We start from the raw sequence: 23238 nt of genomic DNA on the forward strand, positions 1-23238 counted from the left end.
GCGCGGACAGCAGTGCTTCCTCGCTCTTTCGCTCGAAATCGTGTTTTATGAGCAGGGTTTTGTAATTATTGCTGTGGGCGGGAACTGAGGGACTAGGAAGACGAGGCACCCAGACCCGGCGCCTCGCACTAGAAGTCGTTTCGGCCACAGCTCGTCAGGGTCAGTTTTCCCCAGATCCCCCCCGGGCGGCAGCAGCGCTCTGAGGCCCTTCTTCTCTCACGTCCAGGTGCTACTGCCGCGAGATTCCTGCTAACAGCCGGTTTTGCAAGATTTCACTGAAGCGTAATAAAACCACATTTCCCGCACGCACCGCCACGCGTCAGCAAACATCAGACCACTTCACAGAAGGGCAGGCTTACGGCAAGCCAGCGAGGGCAGCCGCTCGCGGAGGAGGCGCGAACGGGGGCCCTTCGGAGAGAGGGTGGTTAAAAAGTTAAATTTGGCATTGCCTGGCGTTTAAAACCCCGAACGATCCCATTTTCCCTCTCCCCGTTACGCTCTGACATGCAGGCGAACCGTGGCTGCGCAGTGGCAGGGAAGGGAGGCAGGCTGGCAGGGGCTGGGTGGCAAGCAGATTCCTGGAGCTACAAAGCCAACCTGTTCTGGAGGGGAGAGCAAGCAGATCCGAGGCCGAGACCAGCAAAGAAACCGTTCTCGGGTTCCTTCTTCCGCTTACAGTTCTGTGCCTACGGACGCCAGTAAGAACAGAAATGTAAGCAGTCAGCATGGGCTCGGCTTACGCCTGGTCACACAGATAACTTCCTGGTTGTGCATCTTGTCATCAAGTTTGAGGTATACAGCCCAAAGGAGAGAGTGCAGTTTGTCATTGTGAGATGGACCTCTGGGCACGTGAGCCGCCTCAGCGTTTCAAGAGAAAGGTCTTCCCTGCTTCTGTTCAGAGAAGCTGCATGCCACTGCTTCAACTTTTACTCTTCCAGTTAAAAAATTAACAAAATGATCGTTTCCACCAGCTTGCTTCCCTGCTCTCCTAAATGCAGGCATCAGCCTCCATCAACCTAATCCAGACTCTTAACACCTGTTGAACACCATGTTGTTGAGAGGCAGAGTAGCAAGATTGATGATGCACTGGTAAAGGGCCCAGACGTTTCCAGCCTGCACCAAAGGGAAGCAAGGCAGTGGTACTGACACAGAACGCCATTCAATGCCTCTGTAGTCTCACAGACCGGAATCCTAGCTCCCACTCCAGCTGAACATAAACCAGGTTTTAGGTGTAGAGGCAAGATTTACAGGATTCCACAGAGGCTGTACAAGAAGTGTAACTAGACTAATGAAGAACATTCACCAAGGCGAATGGAGTCCTGCTTTCCTGTTTCAAAACAAAACCATAACAGGTTACTATGCAGCGTGACCCTTCACTGTTTGATTGCGTAGCCAAGTGATGCGATCAACCTTGATCCAATTTTCATGTTTTAGCTTCAAAAGCATACGTAAAGTCACTTATCTGTGAACTCAGCTAATGGTACTGTCATTATTTAGATCAACGACTTCTGCAGCAAATAGGAGGATCAAGAAAAACTGCTACATACCTTCCCCTCTACCTCGTTACATACTGAAACAGGTTAGAGCCAGAACAGTAGAAAATGACAGCGTACTTTTAACAAGCATTCCCTCTCCACTGGCCTCCAAACCTCACTCACAAGACCTATTTAAATGCATGGAAAAATAAATCAACAAGTACTTAGTAAATTAAGGATATATACAGTAGAGTTCTGAATTTATTAGACATTAATTTTCAAATAAAAATTCTCAGTCATCCAGCTACACTGGGAAACACCAAAACTGATGAGGTTAAAAAGTTCTTCAGTGGTTCTAAGTATCACTTGATATGAGAAAAGAAGTTGCTATTTCTCCTTATGCTTTTAAACTTAGATTTTTCAACTAGTTGCTAGTTGAACGTACATTACTGGAGGTAAGGCCAAACGTGTCTTGCTTACAAGTGGCTTTGCAACTGAGTCTTGCAAGTTATTTTCCCAACATACTTCCTCATATCCCAGTGGAATACTATTCTGAGGAAGAAAGAGGAGTTGAACAGTCCTTCACTGTATTCAGAGGCAAAACAAATTGCATTTGTAATAGGAACAAATTTTCAGATACTAATGTTTCAGCTTAAAACATACCACATATTGCAGACTGGTCAGCATTGTCTGGCAAGTCATGACAAATTTTAGAGTGAAACAAGTTTTATTTCTCTTATGCAACCACTCCTGTTCCTAACTCAGTAGCAGCAAACATTCCCCCTGAGAATGAAACACTTGTCCCCCTATATCAGACACCTGAATGGCTTTAAGTTCTACTCATGGTCCTGTGCAAATTTCACAATAAAGGTAAGTATCAGATGCGTGCAATAAACATATTCGCGTATCAGGAACTATTTTCAGCATTAATCTGTTAAACTATGAACATTATTCCCTATCCCCCCCAATAAAAAAAGGCTTTGCTAGGCAGGACAGTTGTATTGAATTCACTTCCTTTTATTGCAGTGACATCCCCCTGGTACAAAGTATTAACTGCAATAATTACGTTAAAACATTAGAAAAGCATTTGTGTGTGACAGTTACAGTACAGTATCAAATCTTACATCTTCAAACCAAGTGGGCCATTACCCACGAATGCTCAAATCTTTAAATTATCTTCAGTTATTTTAAAATATGTCATGTCAGAAAAAGCATATAAAAAGAATGTATGTAAAAGGAAACCTAATACAAATATAAGTGAACAAATAAATAATTGATTTTCTTCAGCTATTACTGTCTTTCTAAACCCATACAAAGAGAAACCTAATCTACAGAAGGTATGAATTGCCGTGTGTAAGTGATTTCATTTTTCAAGTAATTAATAATGATTGGAACATAACTAAATTTGGCATCAAAATCAAAGCAGAAGTTGGAGTGACTGCCGCTAACTGGCATCTGTCGCAAACAATTACCATTAACTGTTGAAATTTTAGTGTAGCAAATAATCTTGAAACTTGACCTTGTGCCTAGCATTAGTGGACTTCTGAGAGTGCATGTGAAAAGCATCCTACGTTATTTCACAGACATTATCTTAACTATCCCCATATGCATATTTAGATATATTTTATATAATTTTATACACATATATGCATGTATACACACACTTCATTTGGTTTCTGTGTTACAGATCACAAGCAATGGTTTTCTGAATGGGCAAAAAACCTTTTAAATAAGTGTACCTGTGCACATTTTTTTATTTTTTTTTAAGATAGCAGCACTAAGTCCATGCCTTACTGTTCATCTGTTCAAAAGAATGTAACCCACAAAACAAGAAGAAACATGGCAATGATTCCATATTCACAATGTGACATCCTTAACCCTAAAAAACACTGTAAAATCTGTTATAGATATGTTGGTAAGTTTGATCCCCACCCCCCCTCTACCTGGAAGGAAACAGCACTTTTACTGCAAACTGTCTTGTCTTATAATGTTTATCATAACAAGCTGGGTTCATGCTGGCATCAGTTATCTCACACTTAGCAGCAAAACATGCATGTTTGTTTTTTTATTTTTTTTAAAGTTAAATGATTCAATAGTCTCAAATCCAATTGACAGAAACAGCAAAAAAAGACTTTTTGCAGTTTACCAAGAACTAGACAACAGTGTATACTGCACTGTGTAGAATATTTTTATCTTTAATCACAACAACTTGAAGCTCTACCTTGCCACACAATGATTATGCTTTGTCCTTCAAAAGGAACAGTTACATTTCAATTTGATCTTGTATTTAGCATAAAAATACACCTTTTCTGTGCATCCTTAAATGAAAGTCACTCAACCACTGGTAAACCAATCCAGTAGCATGTTCAATGCTAATATCAAAAGCTTGTGAAATGTTTTTAGGCAATCCTTCCTATCCAAAATATATTAGGAATTTAAAAAACAGTTCACATTACTAACCTTTATACAAAGGCTCAAGTGAAATTGCTTGTGTAGGTGTTCATAGTAGACTAAATTATGAAGTTTTCAAAATATACAATGAAAGGGCACACAAGATTGGCAGTTTCTTTATTGAACATAGAAAATGTATAAAGTAGGATGTATGGAATAGATCTAAATTGCTAGACGATCAAACCTGAGTATTATTTAATAAGACTAAACGTATTTTCTGACAACTCAATGAATTGACCTAAAAACATCTCCCCTAGTAACTAGTGGTCCTTTTAACCATTTGTTGAAAAATGCGAGAGAACTGTAGCTTTTACATTTCATATTGGATAGCAAGATTCCACATAGTGTTTACTGTTTTCTGTTAGATAGCATCACATTGCTTATATTATCCCCATTCAAGCCTTAAGTTGAGTTTTGTCTAAAAATAATTTGAAAGTGACACCAAAACACAATAGGTCAAGAACTAGGACAGGTCTTTTTCTTTTCTTCTAATTTTTAGTAAGATAGAAAGCCTTAGCCAGTAAGATGAATTTGGTTTCATATCAGAGCCACAGAGCAAAGATTGACCAGTATCCTTCACCAAGGTAGCTAATGTAAGCTGTGTATCTCAGACTAGTGCCAAAATAGTACACACTGTCAAATTTGAGAAAACAATCCTCTCTGCTAGTAGAATTAGTTTTTAACTGTTACAAAATTTAGTAGCATGAAGTCTTGACAACATCAGGAATTTGTTTTAGTTCAACTGACCTGCCCCAATTCTCACCTTTAAATCTAACAGATATAATAATAAAAAACCAAAAAGTTTCTGACAATAGAAAACATACAGTACTAAGAACTAATAGCTCAATGGAAGACTGAAAAGCAGCATTCATTTTTATTGTAATATGGAAGAGACTAGAAACTAAAGGAAGTCTAATCTAAATTCTTAGTTGAAGGCAGATTTTGACATTCTATATAAATTTACAAAATAGGATGTACGGATGAGATTTGGTTAATTTCAGAAGGCACCTCAAGGCTAAAAGGCTTTTATAAATCTATAATCCTTTCATTGATCAAAAATAAAAATTTTATTGCTGCTATTCAAATAGCAAACAAAAAGCTTGTCTTGTTCTTCAGTCTAACAAGGAATCCTCCCCCATTAAGCAAGATTAAATTACAGAAAATATAGAATAAAACTGAAGATGTCACAACTTTAGAAATACAGTGACTTTCCTTGTGTGCTTTCAAGTCAGTGAAATAGTGAAAGAGTCACTTTTTGCCTTTGTGATGTTAATAAACTATAGACCATGTCAGCCACTCTCCCCTGGGGACTGAAGTACCATTTCATCATAGCTGTCCCATGTGCAGTACTCTTAGGAATAGAAGGTAAGAACACTCTGATGATTCCCACGAACAAGGAGAATTGGTGGCAGATCTTTAGAAAGAGCTTCTAACCAGGCCATGTATAGTGCACTAGAAACCGCACCTTTTCGTGCAACTGGCAAACTCCTACAATTCACAAGGGAAAAAAAGCATTCAACAGTTAGAATAACCCAGTGGAGTACAAGTCATATTATATAAATATAAAAGTATGATTCTGCAAAGAGGTAGAAATTAAGTCAAATTTCCTAACCTTTTTAGTTTTGTTTTTTTTTAACTCAGAATTCAGTTAATGAGTTGAAAGTTCATATCTTGAGCACCACAGGACTTTACATCTATTTACCCTGCACTTTTGGCCTCTTACCACCATTTTGTATTCAGGTAGTTTCATGGAGAGCCCTCAGTTGAAGAGAGTTTCTTGAAAGACTCTTCAAGATTTTATAATACAGCTTTTTCTTATGATGCCAGGTTGGTGCAGTCTAATATTCCTTCTCACAATCCTTCCAAAACATGCCATACTCTTCTTTTGAAAAAACTACTGTAAGTCTATTTGCTCTACTCAAACTTCACTTGTAGTACTACTTCACGGAGCTCTGAAGCAGGCTCCTAAAGAAAAACACAGTGAAGAAACCTACATTCTGTTTGTTGACACCAAATGCAATTCCATGGAAATCCATCAAAAGGATGATGATCTAACTTTATCTAGAGAGATTTCCTAGAAAAAGAACTGAAAGGAAGGATCTGAAAGAGAGGGGAATAGTTAGCATGTGGGAGTGGAAGGAATGCGAGAATCCTGAGCTGCACTACAAATATAGAGGTAATCACCTAAAGCAGCGTATCAGAAGCACAAAACTACATAGGCCATTTTTCGTCACCGGGATAGTGGCTCCATACTTCTCAGAAATACTTTCAGCACTGAAACCTCCTTGATAATTTCTACACTTTAATGCCAAGGCACAGGCTTTTTCCTAACCTGTATTTACATATATTTATATTTCAAATTACAGTTCTATATCAATTAGGATAACAGTACAAATCATTTACTTACATGACAATTATGTTAGCTGTACTTGAATGTTCTTTCAGCAACTCATTTAGCCTAATCTGGCGATAAGTCTGCAATTAAAATGAAACTTGTTAGGAAGATCTTTTATATAAAACTACAAAAAGTTCAATTATTCAAGAAAAATTAAAAACATTTATGATCAATTGGTATGAGTCATCTACAGAAAGCACGTAGTTCCACCTCAGTTTGGCAACTTGTTCACTTTTTCTGAAATACCTATGGGTGCAAGGCTGGGAGAGAAAAAAGCAGTAAGCTTAAAGTGTGCAAATAAGCAGTACTATGAAGTACTATGAAAGCTAAATTTAAGATAGTTCCTCTAATAATGATACCGTCCTCCATAGCTTCTGGAAGCAAGAGCCCCTTATGCTCTCTTCAAGGTTCTTTTAACTTATATAAACTCACAGTGAGCAGGTCTTCCAGAAGTGAAGCCCCATCTTCATTTGGTAAGCCTGTCTCTGTAATGGCCCTCCCTTTTTTTATTACCCTAACCTGTCTTAACGTCTGAAGTAGCTTCCTCAGTAATTTTCAGTTCTCTTTTATGTCAACTAACTTTCCAGTAAACATTCTAAGTTAACCATTTCTTACAGTTCTGTTGTTCTCAGATGAGTTGAAGTCCAGTTAGCCTGCGGGCTAGTGTCTGCAGAAACAATCAGGCTATCAGCAGACAAAAGAATAAATCACTTCCGTTATCTCACTGAAATGAGTTTTGGCAGTGTTTGTAGGCATAAGGAACAGCACGGCATCAAGCAGTTCACTAACTATAAAGTAACTGTACTTTACAAAAACTTCTCCTCTGGCCCCTTGGTCATATGCAGTTAAGAGATCTCAGCAGCAGCTGCCAGTCAATCTGCACCTACCTGTTAAAGAGATTCCTGCTTTTTTTTTTTTTTTTTTTTTACACTTACAATGCAGAATGACCCACCATTCCCGTTTCTTCTCTACTGCAAATTCTCACAGAAGTTGTAAAAACCCAGACAGGAGAAAGAAGATAAGGGTGGAATATACTCAGGACCATCCTGAAGAACTTCAGATCACGGAAACTTTACCCAGTCTTTCTTTAGATACTTGTCTGTATCTGCATCCTGTTAATAGGATGCTACCTGAGTCTTTTCCATACAAGCACTTGAGAAGGAATACCTCTGATGTCTCTACAGTGCAGAACTGCTTGGGAAAAGTGTGAAACCTTTAATTGCTCCTTAACACCACAATTAGATGAGGTGTGGGGTTTTTTAATAACAAAGCAAAAAATGTTACTTTGGTCAAAAAAGTAGTCAAACAGCTGAATGTAGACTATATTATTCTAAATTAACTTCTGAAATATTGTAGGAAAGCAGTTTAGCCCCCCCTGCAAAGAATGCAGAAACTTTTTTTTTTTTTTTTTGGTGAACCATCTTAATTGTTTTAGATGCTGCTTTCCATCAGCTCTTCACAAAAACAGCTATGGAAGAGACAGAGTAACAAGAATGAGCTCATTGATTACACATCCACAAATGCAGTAGAAGAAAAAAGTTTAACAACTTTTAACATAACACTATAAAGAGTACAGAACCTTTGTTTTGTAAAGCTCAAGTTCATTATCTGTTATCCTCCATGGTTCATCGTCCTTCATTTTATCTGCAACTTCTTGTTCTTTATCATCTTCATGAAGTCGGAAGGGCTCTATCATTTCTTCAAAAGCTGCAATACTGCAATGATTAAGTGAACAGCCATATTAGAACAGATATGAGTCTATATGTCAGCAATGACTTTCATGGTATCAGAAAGTAAGTTTGATTACCATGTAAAAATACAGTGAACTGAAATTTTTTCACTGCCAATTGCTGTTAGAACATCAAATCAACTATTTGTATACGGAGATATTATAATTCAACAAACAATTAGGGACATCTGTAGGAGCTTTCACTGTTCATCATACACCTAAATAAAGTTTCCACCAGTTTAAAACAAACAAACAAACAACTTTTGCTAGAGTTTTACTACAGTTGTTTGAAAGTTGAAGAGTACTAACTTAGAAAATATACAGTAACTAACAGTAGCTTCTTGAGAATTAAATTTGAAAGAGAAGGAGTTAATATGTCATACTAAAAAAAAATACCTATCAAGTCTCATGCTAGTCCCCTTGGGATTTTGGCTTTGGTATTTTTATTTTGCTTCTTTTTAATCTCTCCAATACAGACCAAGAGTCACATTCAAATGCAAATAACCACAGCCATCTTGTTTAGTCTTCCTGTTGCACTTGTTCGAATATGAGGTGTTACTTGGGAAAACCCAAAAGGGAAAACCCAAATATGATCTGCTATTTTTTTCGCTGAACAAAAAGTAGAAGTATTAACAATATTCTGTTATACAGCACGAACTGTTAAAAATAAATCATCTTCCTCCACTTAGTTTACAGCTATTTTTAGTGCCAACTGGTATGTTACAAAGGTTTTGGATATATTGTGGGGAATGTATCCACAGAGACAGAAAAAATGTTCTCAGAAGAAATAACTCATGGATCACTTCTATGAAATAAAAATAATTCCATGTAATTCTACAATCTGAACTTTTTATGCATAAATGCATGCTACCCCTAAGTTTATACGTTTACAGTAGCAGGCTCCTAGGAGCAAAGATGTCCAAAAGCATCACAGTGCCAGAAGTACTCTACTGTTTTAGTTGCTTGATATAGTTTATACATTTAAGAAAAGGTGATTAAAAAGTAGGGCATAAAAGAATGCATATTAGCATCTACCATTTACATAAGTGGTAGAACAGTATTTTCTAATTTGCATGACAGGTCAATTTATTCAGATACATGGATATCCATGTAAAAGATATTTTTAAACTTTAACATATTAAAGAAGACTCGAAGGGAAAGGAGGATAGTTTTTTTTAGGTCTTGCACATTCTGTTATAAATTTGTACTGAAAGCCATCTACAATTAATATTTTTTTAAACTTGAAAATCAGAAATATCAGATGCATGTTCATTCCTGTGTAAATTAAAAGTCCAAGCAATTTAAAAAAAGAAAAACTAGATTGGGCTATTTGAAGACCAAGCTTTGTTACACTAAACTAAGACTCCAAGTAAGATAAAGACCATTTAAGTTTTTCTAAGCATTTCACTTTTTAAAGAAGATTGATCCAGACAAATGGATTTTTTAAAACTGTATTTTTCTAAATTTAATATTACAGTCTAAGGGCCAGAGATTTGAAAAATACAAAATTCTATGTTCTTGGATGTGGGAGTTATTGCTTAATTTATTTCCTGCATTTTCATGAAACACTGGATGTCATAGGAACTACTCTATCAAAACTGTTATGTAGGAAAGAATGAAGTATTCTACATTCATGAAAGACATCAAGAATTCAACTAACAAACAAGTTGGGGTTTTCTGAGACTTACTTTTCTTTCTTTGGCTTAGTATTAATATCCCCAAGAACCATAATGTCCGAGAAGTCTATCCGAAATTTGCTGAGCAAAGTAGCCATCCTGTGTCAGAAAAACAAGCCTTTATGCATGATCAGATTTTTAATTATTTCACAGATAAACAGGGTAAACAGAAAGGTGTTGGGTAATAAAAACACTAGCTTAAGGAAAAAAAAAAAGAAACTTAAATGTGACAGGGGAAAAAAAATATCAAATTGACCTGGCAAACAACTATAAGGTAACAACGTGCTTTGAAAAAAAAAAAAAAAAAATTTAAAACTGTAAAACTAAGAGAAGAGCTATCCCTTAAAGAAAACCTCAGAAAATATTTGAAAAAGAAAATGTGTTAGACAATGCTGCAGAAAAGTTAAACCTGAGGTATCTCATCCAAAACAATCTGGGGAAAATGGAACTTTTTGGGGAGAAAAGGAATAGAATATGAATACACCTCAATCAAAGAACAACTGAAAGAAGGCTACCAGGAAGAGAAAGTAATCTACTGTGTAACATGCTCTATTAGCATTTGAAATGAAATTTTTGAAGTTCAACTTACGCTCTTCTATCATGATCAATCCTGTTTATTTTTCCACCAATGAATACTCTGATCTTACAGTCTTTCCACTTCTTCTTGGTTGTAAGAAGATACGGAATCAACAGTGTCAAACCTGCATTTTGACCAGAATTTGGGAATGATTCAGAAAACACAGCATCATGTTAAAGTTTAATAGTATAAATTTATAATCTATATATGAACTGACTGAAAGATATCTATTAACAATTAAGTAAAAGTCACTTCAATAATGTTTTTTTCAACATTTGTTTTTAAAGTATAAAGCACATTACCTCCATCATCAAAGAGCCACCAGACATCAATATTGCTTTTGCCTTGTTTCTTCTGAAACTGAGTACTAGCATCAAGAAGCCTTTGGTCAGCCAAGTTTAAAGGAGAAGATGGGCTCTTTAAATCTGGAAAAAAGTAAGATGAAATTTCACTTTTGAAGTGTTTTGCTTAATCAACCTGAAATTCATCAAATGCAACTTCTTAGTATTTTCTGATATCCCTAGGTTTAAATAAAAATTGTTTCTACCCCCCCCCAATCCAACTCCAAATTTTGATTGAATGGATATAAACTGAGCTACATTTAGGGAGTCTGCAAACTCCTAACTTCAGCAGTTAAAGATTTAAATCTCAAAAGTCATTTAGCAGACATTTGACAAATAAAGGATCTGTAAGATCTTTATATAGTCATTTGCCTGGACAATTTAACTAACCATGTGTACATACTTCAGAGCATTAGGTCACTGTTGCTACCTCCTGCAAGTGACGAAACTTCCCTAAAAACACGTAGGTAGTAATTTACAAGTAAATACCACGTCCTAAGCACTTTTCTTCTTTCCTTAAATCCATTTTTCTTTAAGCACGTGGTGAAAATAAAAGCTAGTTCTGCTTATTAGAATTCTATCTTTTGCAACAAGTAGTTTTGCACGTGCAAGGCTCTGAAGCACAATATAGGCTATTTTATGTAACAAAGTTACTGGATTTGCTGAGAACAAAACAAGAATGGCACTTTCAATTAAATCAATATAGGGAAATAGATATTTTTTTAAAGCTACAGAAAAAACTAACCCCTTTCCCTTAATTAAAACCTCAGTTTGAACAAGAGCTAGGAGTTTGATACTCATCTCAGTCCTTATTTTATTAAGAATTTTTAAATTTAGAGTATATCTGTGACTGATTTACATTAATATACTACTTTAATCTCCATACTGGGACTTCTTCCAAACTGCCATCTTGTGCTTCAAGATGTAATCTCACATTCCATTATTAAAACACAACAGCTTTGAGCTGTTGAAATTAGGAAGAAAATGTCAAAAAAGTTAGATGAATCTTAGTTAAGGAAAAAATACTTGCTTAACTCAAAGTCTGAAACAAACAAGGAAGTGAAAACTGCTCAATTAATCTCTCAAAATGTTGTTTATTTGAATGACTAGTTCACATTATTTCAGGTATTAATCTTATGGAGTGGCTATATTATACCTTAATTTGCAAGCTATTCGACAACTCCAAATAACAGAGCAATAACTATGGTTTTCAAAGATCTACAGAATAGACTGATGGAGCACTTCCACTACACCATTAGATAATATTTCCCCTCATTCCTAAATCAAATAAGAACCAGACAGATACCTGAGACACAGAGAACTAAGCAAGCTCTTGAACACATCTCAAATGTTACTTAAGAACAAAAGTTTAAAAAACAGAAACAAAAATATATCCAACATTCATATCTTAGACACATACACAATCCTTTCTCAGTAGCAACTTGTTCTGGGAATTTCCACAAAGTTGCATTTTTCCATAGCCTAATCCCTAAATGTGAAGCACATTCCAAAGCAGATATGAAGAAACAAATTAACATTGCATGGTTGATATTTCCCTCTCTCTCATATATATGTGTAGAAAGAAGTACAAAAGGAAAACTGAAATTAATAATGTGAAAGAATGATTTAACACAAAAAGGTGGAAAATGCCTGCCTTTTTTCAACAGTGGTTGTGTTGGAGTCTTTCCATCCTCGTCCTCCTCTGGAAGATTTTTAAAGATACAAAATAAAAAGATTAATTTCCTTTGTGATGTTAATGAAAACACTACTAGTGTATATAAAACAAATTAGAAAATAAAGATGTAGAATGCAATGGATTTTCATAGAAAGAAAAGCATACAGATGCAGCCTACCAGACCTGAGATTTATTTGTACTTTAAAAAAATAAATAAAAAAAAAAGGAATCACATTGCTTACTTAACTATTAAGTCACTCCAAGCTTTTACTTTAAAAAGAAGAGGAAAATTGGTTATTGTCATGTCAAAGAATCCTGAATGATTTGTGTCTGTTAACATGCATATAATGTTCTAGTCTGGGGTGAAAAAAACTTCATAAATTTAGGAGCCTTCAAATCACACTTAATATATGGATGTGTGGCAGGATTCTCAAGCAATTTTTAATTCCTGTCAAACTCATTAACAAAGAAAATCCATTGTAGGTCATTGTCTACCACCTGTTTTATTTAGGGGACTACACATGAAAGATTTAATTTACATACTGGTAAGCTCTAAAACCCAAGTATTAAATGACTGGACATCGATGGCTAAAAAAGTATGACACGCTTGTGTTCCACAGACACAAATATCCCTTAAATAATAACTTGATGAGGGGAGAGGGGAACTGAAGAGGGAATGAGAGAGACAAAGAGTGAGAACCCAAATTTCATTGCTAACTAGCAAGTTACCTTTATGTAGAGTGTGAGTTCTTTCACTAGATGATGGAGCAAAAGCTATGGAAGTGTCTGTGTCGGCCTTCTTGCTATAATCCACTTTTACTATGACATCCTTGGTACACGGAGATTTTTCTTGGGATGACAGTAACTCTTCTTTGAGAAAGCAAAGAAATACATTATAAATCACTTAATTGTTCCAAATGGTATCAATAAAGGTATGTGACTATACAGAGATGGTTCACAATTGGTTAAACTCTAGTGCAACTGTTACGCTATGGCAAAGAGCGGGGAAAAAAAGCAGAAAACAACAACAACAAAATCTTATATGAACTGCTTCAGAGTACAAAGAGGCTCCTCCTCTGAGCAGAGCTATAATTTCCTGCTATTTCCTTCCCAAATTTGGGTGTTGATTGCATTACCACAGGCTACACATAAAACAGAGCTCGTTCATACTGAGGAAGTATAACCAGGAGGAAAAAAAATTACTTGGTGAAACATTTTTCATTTCCACTCTAACTCCAAGAAGAAGATGAGCCTTACACAAGGCCCAGACCAAGTATGTCTCATAGGCAAGTGTTTTTTCAGGTTTGGCTTCAGTGGAGCTACTTGGTAGCCGTCAGAGTTAAAGAAACTCACAGTCCCCTGTGGATACTAAGACTCTTCTGACACCTTGGTGTTATATTTCCCAGTCTTCTCAGCCATGTTTGTTTTCACGCTGCAGGTTCACTCCTTGCCATTTCTCGTACTCCTCTGCCCTCTTGCACACAGTTACAGGCTCTCTGCCTCTCTCCAAATCCTAAGACAGTCATATGTTTCCAGTGAAGGAGCAACCCTCCCCTCTTGCAGGAGGATGCCCCCCTAGAGAGCTTTGTGTCACAAGCATTCTTCCTCATTGTAGCAACGTTGTATGGAGCAGGCTACAAACAAATTATTCGACATTTTCAATCCAGTAGACAGTTACCGCCAAAGCTCACAGGCTTCCTTCAATGTTCTTCTTGAAATTTAACTAAAATTATACCACTGGGCTTAAGACTACTACCTACAATGCATAACCAAGTCTTCGACATGGAAAATAGAAAACCTTTCCAAACTTGAGACAGACTACTGCTGAGGTCTCTAAACTAGTGTGTGTAGGAGTTGGCAACCCACACCAGACCCACAGCATTCCTGCATCATGCAATATTTGTTGTGATTTTCATGATTTCTAGACTCGGATCCCAATTACTTGATACCAACTTGGCAGCCTTTTTCATTTGTTTCAGTAAAATATTAAATCCTTGGGAACCAACTGTATACAACTTACAAATACAGAAAGTTGAAACACACAGAAAGCCAAGTTCTGTTGCTGAACATGAGTTATTCTTATTTTACATTTCAGACTTGCTAATTTCAGTGATTTTTATTCTGTAAGAAGAGTGGTGGTTTGGTTTGTTGTTTTTTTAAATAACTTATCTTCATTTATTATTTTCAGAAAGCAATATGAAAAGGGAATTAGAACAGCTATTCACCAGATGAAACAAAATAGATCCTACCTTGGCCCTGAAGGTGAGAAATGTCCAGGCCCTCCTTCAGGCGGATGACAACTACACCATACTGAATATCAAAGGCATCACTAAACAAAAGGAACAAAAATAAAATATTCTACAACTTCTTCTTTCCCAAAGGACCTACTTTACGCACTGTCTTTGAACAAATTCCAGTGATTAAACACTGCCATTGAAACTCCCAAATCATAAATTTGTTACAATTTCAGTTTGAAATCCAAATGATCAACGGCATCAGTGAACTGAACACCGTATCCTGAAAAGCAACACATACAAAGGAGATCTATTCCCTCTCCTCCCTCTCTCCTCTATGTAAACAGCAATTAAATAAAAGCAACATGAACAGGTCAGTCAAGTTCTGCACTGATAAGACACATTGAGAAATCTAAATTTTTATCTCCCCCCATCAATGAGGGGATTTATTTTGAGTAATCTCCTTAATCTGAGAACTAAAAAATCCTGATGTCTTTCCCAAACATTTGAGTATTAAAAATACCTATGAAGTTGTAATTTATAATCAAATTAGCTGTACATTAGCTATAATGTGCCTATTCCCATTATATCTGGTGGGGAAGGAACTCAATCCTTTAAAAAATAAAGTAAGAGGGAAAACTTCATTATTGTAGAAACAAGCAAAAAGCCTGAATAAATGGCTGAGTAGAAGTGGAATAAAATGAAGGACAAAAAACCCCCCCAAGATATAAGACAGAAAAATATGAACTTAACCATATCATACTGTTTGCATTAGCCATTAATCATCAGTCCTTTAAATATAAATACCTCATTACAAACAACCATATATGAGAGAACTCCCTCCCATGTCATTTCCACAGACAGAAATTTCTCATGATTTCACTCTATTAAACACTTCTCTTTAGAAGTAGTAAGACTTGATTAGAAATGTTCAAAGTATCAACACATTCTATAATAAATGCAAGAAAAATTGAGGTCAATTTAAGAAGAAAATGGTTTGTCCACTCCTGAACATTTTTAATCCATAATTTAATTTGTTAAATCTGTACAGATTAGATGTGTTTCTATTGCGTGCTTCAGAAACTTTGAATTTTCCAGAGATTTTCCAGAGATACACTTGCCCTAGAGTTATTACCTCCTGAGGTTTCTCTTTTGGGATGTGGAGAACCACATGACTTGTTGGCCTTGACAGATCTTCCAGCACAAGCCATTCCAAAATAAAATAAAATAGGAAAAAAAGAAAAAACCAAGAACTAATCAACATGTTTCCTTATTTTTCACTGCATTTGGTGCTCCTGCTTTTCTCTTAAGAAACTTGCAGAGTGAGGGGGTATGAATTTTTTCTTTTCTAATCTCTACCTGTAATCCCCCATCCTCTCTTTCTTTTAAATGCACAGTAAATGAGAAGTGTAAAGCACAAATGAAGCAGCTTAAGCAGCACATAAGGAAAACAAAAAACCCTCTGTATAAGTGCAAGAACCAAGTTTTGGTTTTCTTAACTGTTTGTAGCACAAGTTACTATAAAATTTTTCAGCCAGAACTAGTCTGCCTTTCAGTACTGTCAAATTACACCGGGATTTCCTTTCCCATCTCCTTTTTGGCTACTTTATTACTTCGTGTGTCAGTGCTGTGTATCTTGTAAGTAAAATATTTCTTGTATATGATAGCAAGGTTTAATGAAGATAGACTTCAGCATAATATTTGATTCATTCTCTATTACACTCTTATCTGTACAGAAGTAGTGTAGGAAAAACCCTGCCTTCAACAGAAACTATGCTTTAAAGAATTAAGCAGTGGCACATAAGACCCTAGTTCCATCTCTAAAGTAACTTAAACCTGAGACCACTGCCAAACCCCTTTCTAGATGCAGTAAGAGTTATTATGTTGAAATCTAATCTGCTTAAACTATAAAGATTTGCTTATTAATTTCCGTATCAGAAAAAAACAAGGTATTGAAGACAGCTGGATCAGTAATATGGAAAATCTGAGTCTACCTGAAAGAGACTTCAGGCAGCTAATATCTTCTTGACTTATTACCAGACATATTGAAATGGAACACAAGAGCTACACCTCCACATTTTCTACTTACTGGAATAAATTGATATAGGTTTCAACATCTCTCATGTCACCTTGTCTCCAGTTTTTCTTAAATCCAACAACAAGAGTGTTAGGTCTCATTCTACCCAGACCAGCAGCCTAAGAAGAACAAAAAGTACTTTTAAAAACCATGTTATTGAAACAACTAAGGGTTCTATTATTTTCTTAAGCAGAAAACAAAGTATTTTTAACCAAAGTTTTAAGATAACTTTGCAAAATGAAACTTCAAATTATAAAACCACTTCCAATTTTGATGTTCACCTTCACCACTTCCATTAAAAAAAAAAAGTTTGAGAGAAGTGTACCTGCATTAAGTATTGTCCTCCATCCCTCAAGTCCTCTGCATGCACTGGCGCATAGAAAGCCTTCATCTTGTTTTTAATTAGCCATCGCTGATATTTAGCCAAATCAGTTGACAGTTCCTTCATGGCTTGCCTCCGAGGACCCTTTCAAAATAAGAAAATAAAAAGAGAGGGAACAAGAATTAGGAGTAGCAATACAATACTCCCCCTTTTTTTTTTATTTCACTGCTAGAATCCAATTCATACTTGAAGAACCTCAAAACATGCTTCCACACTGTAAAAAAAACCCAAACATAACACCAAAATACCAGGCATTATCAGAAGCAAAGAGTGGACCAGATTCTCATTTTTAGGAAGAGGGTTGCTTCAAGCTTTAGCAATCTTGTTCCTGCAGAGCACAACCCACTTCCCTGGCAGGTGGCACAAGCTCGTCCTCCAAATCATAAAATAGTTTTGAAACGGCTTTGTAATGAAACATACACAGATATAGAATGACTTAATATTAGGCTTTATGGGAATATTTGTTTCAAGCTGTACAAGTGTGTCTCTCTGTGTACATAATCCTAATCAGAAAGCCTTTGTCACAGTAGCATCACTTCTGCAGTTTTATGTTGCAGTCAAAGTCATCTCCTCTTTAAACACTTTCTTTTTTATTACTTCCACCAGGACGAATCATTGTGTTCCTCCTAGACATCAAAATGCAGAATACAGGATGAGGTATAATCAAAAACACAGTAGCCCAGTTTTCGCAAAAGGATACAGTTTGCAAAAGGATACAGACACTGACCAAATGGTCAGAGTTAGTGAAGAATAAAGTAGTGTCATCCATCTTGCAGGAAAGCAATTTTAAATAGATAGGACATGCTCCCAGAAAATCTCTCTTCAGAATTGCTTTTTCTACAAGAAGGATGACACTATGTTATTCTTTAAAGTACACCCCTACTTCTGAAAGACAGTAATTCCATCTGTGATATCTTACCTCTAGTATTACTCAGTTTCTGTCCTTCGCACTCACTGCAATTTTAAGTTCGCATAGATAGGAATTAAAAGAATTAAATTTTCTGAAGACAAAACTGGCTACTATTTGCTTAGCAGAACATATGTTCTGTGGATTGCATTAACTTGATTCGCTCTTATCTGTTCATTAGATCAGAAGCAAGTCTTATTTAATAAGTGCGGTAAATTGAAACATATTTAAGAGTAATCCATCTTTGTATTTAAAGTTACACTTGCTTAAATGTTCTTAGTGATGTGACAGAAAAAGTTTGGCCTTAGGATATGAAGCTAAAGTACACAATCCCAATATGCTAAAACATATTTACCAAAGTTTATCAGAGATGCACAAGTTCTGGTAAACATCATAGTATGACAGCCACCTTGTATCACAGTTGAAAAGCGTGATTTTGAAGAACAGTTGCTTCAAGCTTGCTTCCTTCTGCCCACCCCAAAACCTCTACAGGTCTGCCACAGAGGATAGTATTTTTTTATTTTTTTTAAAGTAGTAAGAACTGCTGAAACTATGTCCTTGCAGAATAACCCTCATAGACCCCCAGCACCTCATACCCCGACAAAAAACTTGGAAAGGTAGTGAAATACTAGGGGCTGGGCAGAAAGGGAACAGGAAAGGAAATACCTGCTCACATTACTGTTACAGCTACCACTGAAAAGAATCTGATAACTGAAGGAATAAAAAACTGCCTGAAAGATCTAAGAGCAATTTTTAACTATTGGCTAAATTGATACTGAATTTACTGCTCAAGAAGGCTTATTTTAGACCAGGCTTTGTAAGAAATACACACAGGAATACATCTCCCTGAAACAGTAACATTGAGAGGAAATCTAGCTGTGTACTGTGCCTCATTTTGATCAACTGCTCTGTCCAAAGCATGAGGGAGTACACAAAACTGCATGACACAAGGATACAAAGAGACCCAGGCTGTAATCCAAAGTTCACTTTACTCCTACAAAGATTCCTCAGCATTTAAGCATCAAATGATCAAAGGTACTAATTTTTCAAAGTTTCCCGTGTAGCATACCAAGCTGGAATATTGATGACCCATACAGGAATGGATCCTACCAGTAAATGTCTTTTTGCACTTCTCAATGTCTAATGATGCTTTCATTTAAAAAAATAAAACCAAACAAACCCCCCCCCCCCACACAAACAAGAAGAGGTTAAAAAAAAAAAAACCAACAAACAAGGTAACTTTAAAGTAAAGCACACTTACCATATGTACATGGCCACAGATCATCAAGCCCACGTTCTTAGTGAAAGCATGGACAAGGTGAAGCAAAGCTGGACGTGCATTTGGAGCACCTGTCATAATTAAGCACTGAGGTCTAGAATAGTGAATAGATGAGGAGAAAGAGAAGGTTGGAATTCATTTCATCTGGAGTTGAGGATTTTTTTTTATTAACAGAGAGAAGTTTCTTCCAAATATTGGCCATAAGAACATAATCCTCACTGGTGAGGTAGTAACCCCATTTACTTTTACAAGACTATGTTAAAGTAAGTAAAGATCAATTTTTCCACAACTGTCAGCAGACCAAGGATTAATTGGTTCCAAATTTAGTAATCCCACTTGTCCTAAAAATTTACACATTTAAAAAGATTAGAAATAGATTTTAGACATGGCTAGGTCAGAGGGATTAATTTCTTCACCCATTTGTAAGTCACTTCCCTTTGCATTTTGTACCTTAGATTCTTCTGTGCCCAACAGAAAAACTGGAATCATACACTTTTTTAAAAATTACTATCATTCAGAAGGCAGAGCCAAACAACTGCAAATAACTTATTCCAGACAACTTTCTACGCAATTTTAAAAGATGAAGCATCCAGACTTCAGTACTCATTTCAGGAGATAATTTTTCATATCATAAGGGTCACCTAAAGTCATCTGTCTCTATAGCAGCTCCAGTTCATTTTCCATACTAGAATCATATAATAAAATCATAGAATCATTTAGGTTGGAAAAGACCTTTAAGATCATCAAGCCCAACTGTAAACCTATCACTGCCAAGTCCACCACTAAACAATGTCCCCAGGGGCCACATCTACATGTCTTTTAAATACCTCCAGGGATTGTGACTCAACCACTTCCCTGGGCAGCCTGTTACCATGCCTGACAACCCTTTCAGTAAAGAAGTTTTTCCTAGTATCTAATCTAAACCTCCCCCAGTGCAACTTAAGATGGTGATCATAAAGGGTGGATATGCTGTGCTGGAAACTAGGGAATTTGTACTTGCTTTGAAATTTGTGTTAGTCTAGCAAAAAAGGGTTTTGTACCCTTCGTGTTCACCCTTGTGAATTGTGTACCAATTCATAACACACCCTTTTAGGTAATACCTTGATTAAAAAGAATCTTAACTATACATCATGTAGGCTAAAGCCCATTTGGTATAAAATCCATGAAATAGAAATATGATACCATCATTACGCATTTATTATCACAATCATGTATTGTATCATGGGGAATATTTCAGCTTTTCATCTTTGGCATGGATTGTTGTGGATTTAGAAAACTCCGTGAGACAGAGGAAAGCAAAAGAGATAACTTTTATGGTAAACCCAGATAGAATCATAGAATCATTTAGGTTGGAAAAGACCTTCAAGATCATCGAGTCCAACCATCAACCCCGCCCACTAAACCAGGTCATGAAGTGCCTTGTCTACACGCTTTTTGAATACCTCCAGAGATGGTGACTCAACCACTTCCCTGGGCAGCCTATTCCAATGTCTGACAACCCTTTCAGTAAAGAAATTTTTCCTAATATCCCACCTAAACCTCCCCTGCTGCAACTTGAGGCCATTTCCTCTTGTCCTATCTCCAGCCACCTGACAGAAGAGACCAGCACCCACCTCACTACAACCCCCTTTCAGGTAGTTGTAGAGAGCGATGAGGTCTCCCCTCAGCCTCCTCTCCTCCAGACTAAACAGCCCCAGCTCCCTCAGCCGCTCCTCATAAGACTTGTGCTCCAGGCCCCTCACCAACTTGGTTGCCCTCCTCTGGACAAATTCCAGCACCTCAATGTCTTTCCTGTAGTGGGGGGCCCAAAACTGAACACAGCATTTGAGGTGCGGCCTCACCAGTGCTCAGTACAGGGGAACAACCACCTCCCTGCTCCTGCTGGCCACACTATTTCTGATACAAGCCAGGATGCCGTTGGCCTCCTTGGCCACCTGGACACACTGCTGGCTCATATTCAGCCGGCTGTCAACCAGCGCCCCCAGGTCTTTTTCCGCTGGGCAGCTTTCCAGCCACTCTTCCCCAAGCCTGCAGCGTTTCAGGGGACTGTTGTGACCCAAGTGCAAGACCCAGCACTTGGCCTTGTTGAACCTCATACAGCTGGCCTCGGTCCATCGATCCAGCCTGTCCAGATCCCTCTGTGGAGCCTTCCTACTCTCATGCAGATCAACACTCCCACCCAACTTAGTGTCATCTGCAAACTTATATTATAAATAAATAAATATTAAATTGCTGTGGTCTAGAATGTATCTCTAGAAATCAAAACATTTTTTGCCATAGGTTAGAAACCAGTATCAGGCCAAAAATAGTTCTCCAAAAGCCACTGTGCTTAAAACTGGCTTACATTAAGATCTGTATCTCCTTAGGATAACAAAGTTTAAAACTCAGAAAGCTATATACATACATTCTAATCAGCAGAGCATTTATTTACCGTATCAGCACAAGCAGAAAGTTACATACACTTGATAAGAATTTTCCTATAAAGCTTGTTTCTACATTGGAGTTTGCAACCCAAAATAGACTCACCGCAGACACAAGCGAGGTTGCAACACTAATCACAGTTAGGTATTGCAAATTATTTAATGCCAGCCTTTAGATTTGCATTAAGGAAAGTTTGAAAACTGCTGCTCTTGATACCTAAGCAACAAGCAAGTTTCTGAATATAGGCTGTTTTTTGCTGTTTACAACACAGCTTGATGTAATAGGTAATAAAATGTTTGTAAATAAATCAGGGATTTTTAATGTCACTTTAGGACTTACAACTTCAGAAAGAAGAGCTGTTTCATAATTAAACTTCAAGTTTTCTGGTTTATACCTACAACAGCCAACTCTTTTCAGTTTCAAAGTCGAAAGCCCATTAATACTCATATTAATACATTTGTGATTTAGTTTTACTGTCACATTTTTTGAGGTTGTGCTGGTACCTATAATGACTGGTTGGCACACATAATTTCAACTGTCTGTATGTATGCAACACAGACATTTTAAGTACCTATCCTGTACTTATTCAAGAAAATTTAGTCACTTCCAAGAGAGGCTAGGGGTCAGAATTGGAGTATTTTCCCAACTGACAGGAAATACCATAGATCTTTTCTTTGAAAAATTGTGTTGCTGCCAGGTTCTACATTCCGGACTTAACCTCAGAGAATGGCATCTGTATCAAGAATCTCTCCCTGAACTCACTCCGTATTAAATTCTGTGCTAAGCACTCAAAGTCTCCCTTCGTACACAACAGAAGATTCTAGTAGCTAGATTTTCTTGCTAATACACCGAGCACAACAGAATAATACTCTTCTTACAGCTGCAAGGGATGATAGAGATTTGCTAGACTAAGTGTCAACACTATAAGTGCTGTGCTGGGCATAGGCAGCATGTAGGAGGTAACTGCTCTATCTGAAAAGAGACAGGTCAACAGAACCCCCATCCTTGGAAATACTCAAAACTTGACTGGATATGGCCCTGAGCAATCCGATGTAACGTCAAAGTTGGATATAACTTTGCAGCCAGATTTGTGGTGAGTCCGTTGAGTCAGGGATTGGTCAAGACCACATAGTGAAGTCATGTTCAATCTATGATTCTGTTTATTTGGAGGAATTAGTTTAAGTCATTACTTTTTGGTAAAATTTTTTGAAGCATCCTTCTTCTACAATAGCTTATTCCAGAAAAGTGGCATAAATACTACAGGATAGATAACTGCCTTCTTGAGTAGGACCTTCCTGGGTAGCCATGATGGCAGACAACAAATCAGTTCTCTTCTTCAGTTGTGTGAAAAACACTCATGTAGCCTGTTTGCAATTACTGAAGTGCAACAGAAGAATATATCTAATGTGAGGTGTTGAGGATAACATCCACAGTATACACATTGTGGGGATTTTAGGTTAGATCAGTTTTATCCCAAGCATGTGGACTGAATGCTCATTAGCAGTTTGAGGCATACCTTCCAATTCAGTTTCATCAGAGGAATGCAATTCACAGTTCATGATGCAAACCATGAGGCATATAACAATAAGGAGGCATCATCGATAGACTTGCTTCTAAAG

At 36.9% G+C, this 23238-nt stretch overlaps 1 protein-coding gene across 1 annotated transcript in view; it reads right to left on the bottom strand.

The window, feature by feature from the left end:
- Positions 1-4781: 4781 nt before the first annotated feature.
- Positions 4782-23238, bottom strand: part of SLC12A2 (solute carrier family 12 (sodium/potassium/chloride transporter), member 2) — a 64294-nt gene continuing 45837 nt past the window's right edge. The window contains exons 17-28 of the mRNA XM_010566075.1: positions 19181-19292; positions 16956-17096; positions 16643-16749; positions 14569-14648; positions 13049-13189; positions 12299-12346; positions 10606-10728; positions 10316-10427; positions 9739-9825; positions 7901-8036; positions 6334-6401; positions 4782-5414 (exon numbers count right to left, since the gene is read on the bottom strand). Coding sequence (XP_010564377.1) covers positions 5279-5414; positions 6334-6401; positions 7901-8036; positions 9739-9825; positions 10316-10427; positions 10606-10728; positions 12299-12346; positions 13049-13189; positions 14569-14648; positions 16643-16749; positions 16956-17096; positions 19181-19292 — 1291 coding nt within the window. The 3' untranslated portion in view covers positions 4782-5278. The remainder of the gene's footprint in view (positions 5415-6333; positions 6402-7900; positions 8037-9738; positions 9826-10315; positions 10428-10605; positions 10729-12298; positions 12347-13048; positions 13190-14568; positions 14649-16642; positions 16750-16955; positions 17097-19180; positions 19293-23238) is intronic.

Source organism: Haliaeetus leucocephalus, unplaced genomic scaffold, assembly GCF_000737465.1.
Source record: "Haliaeetus leucocephalus isolate CR32 unplaced genomic scaffold, Haliaeetus_leucocephalus-4.0 Scaffold203, whole genome shotgun sequence".
In the NCBI taxonomy this organism is placed as follows: Eukaryota; Metazoa; Chordata; class Aves; order Accipitriformes; family Accipitridae; genus Haliaeetus; species Haliaeetus leucocephalus.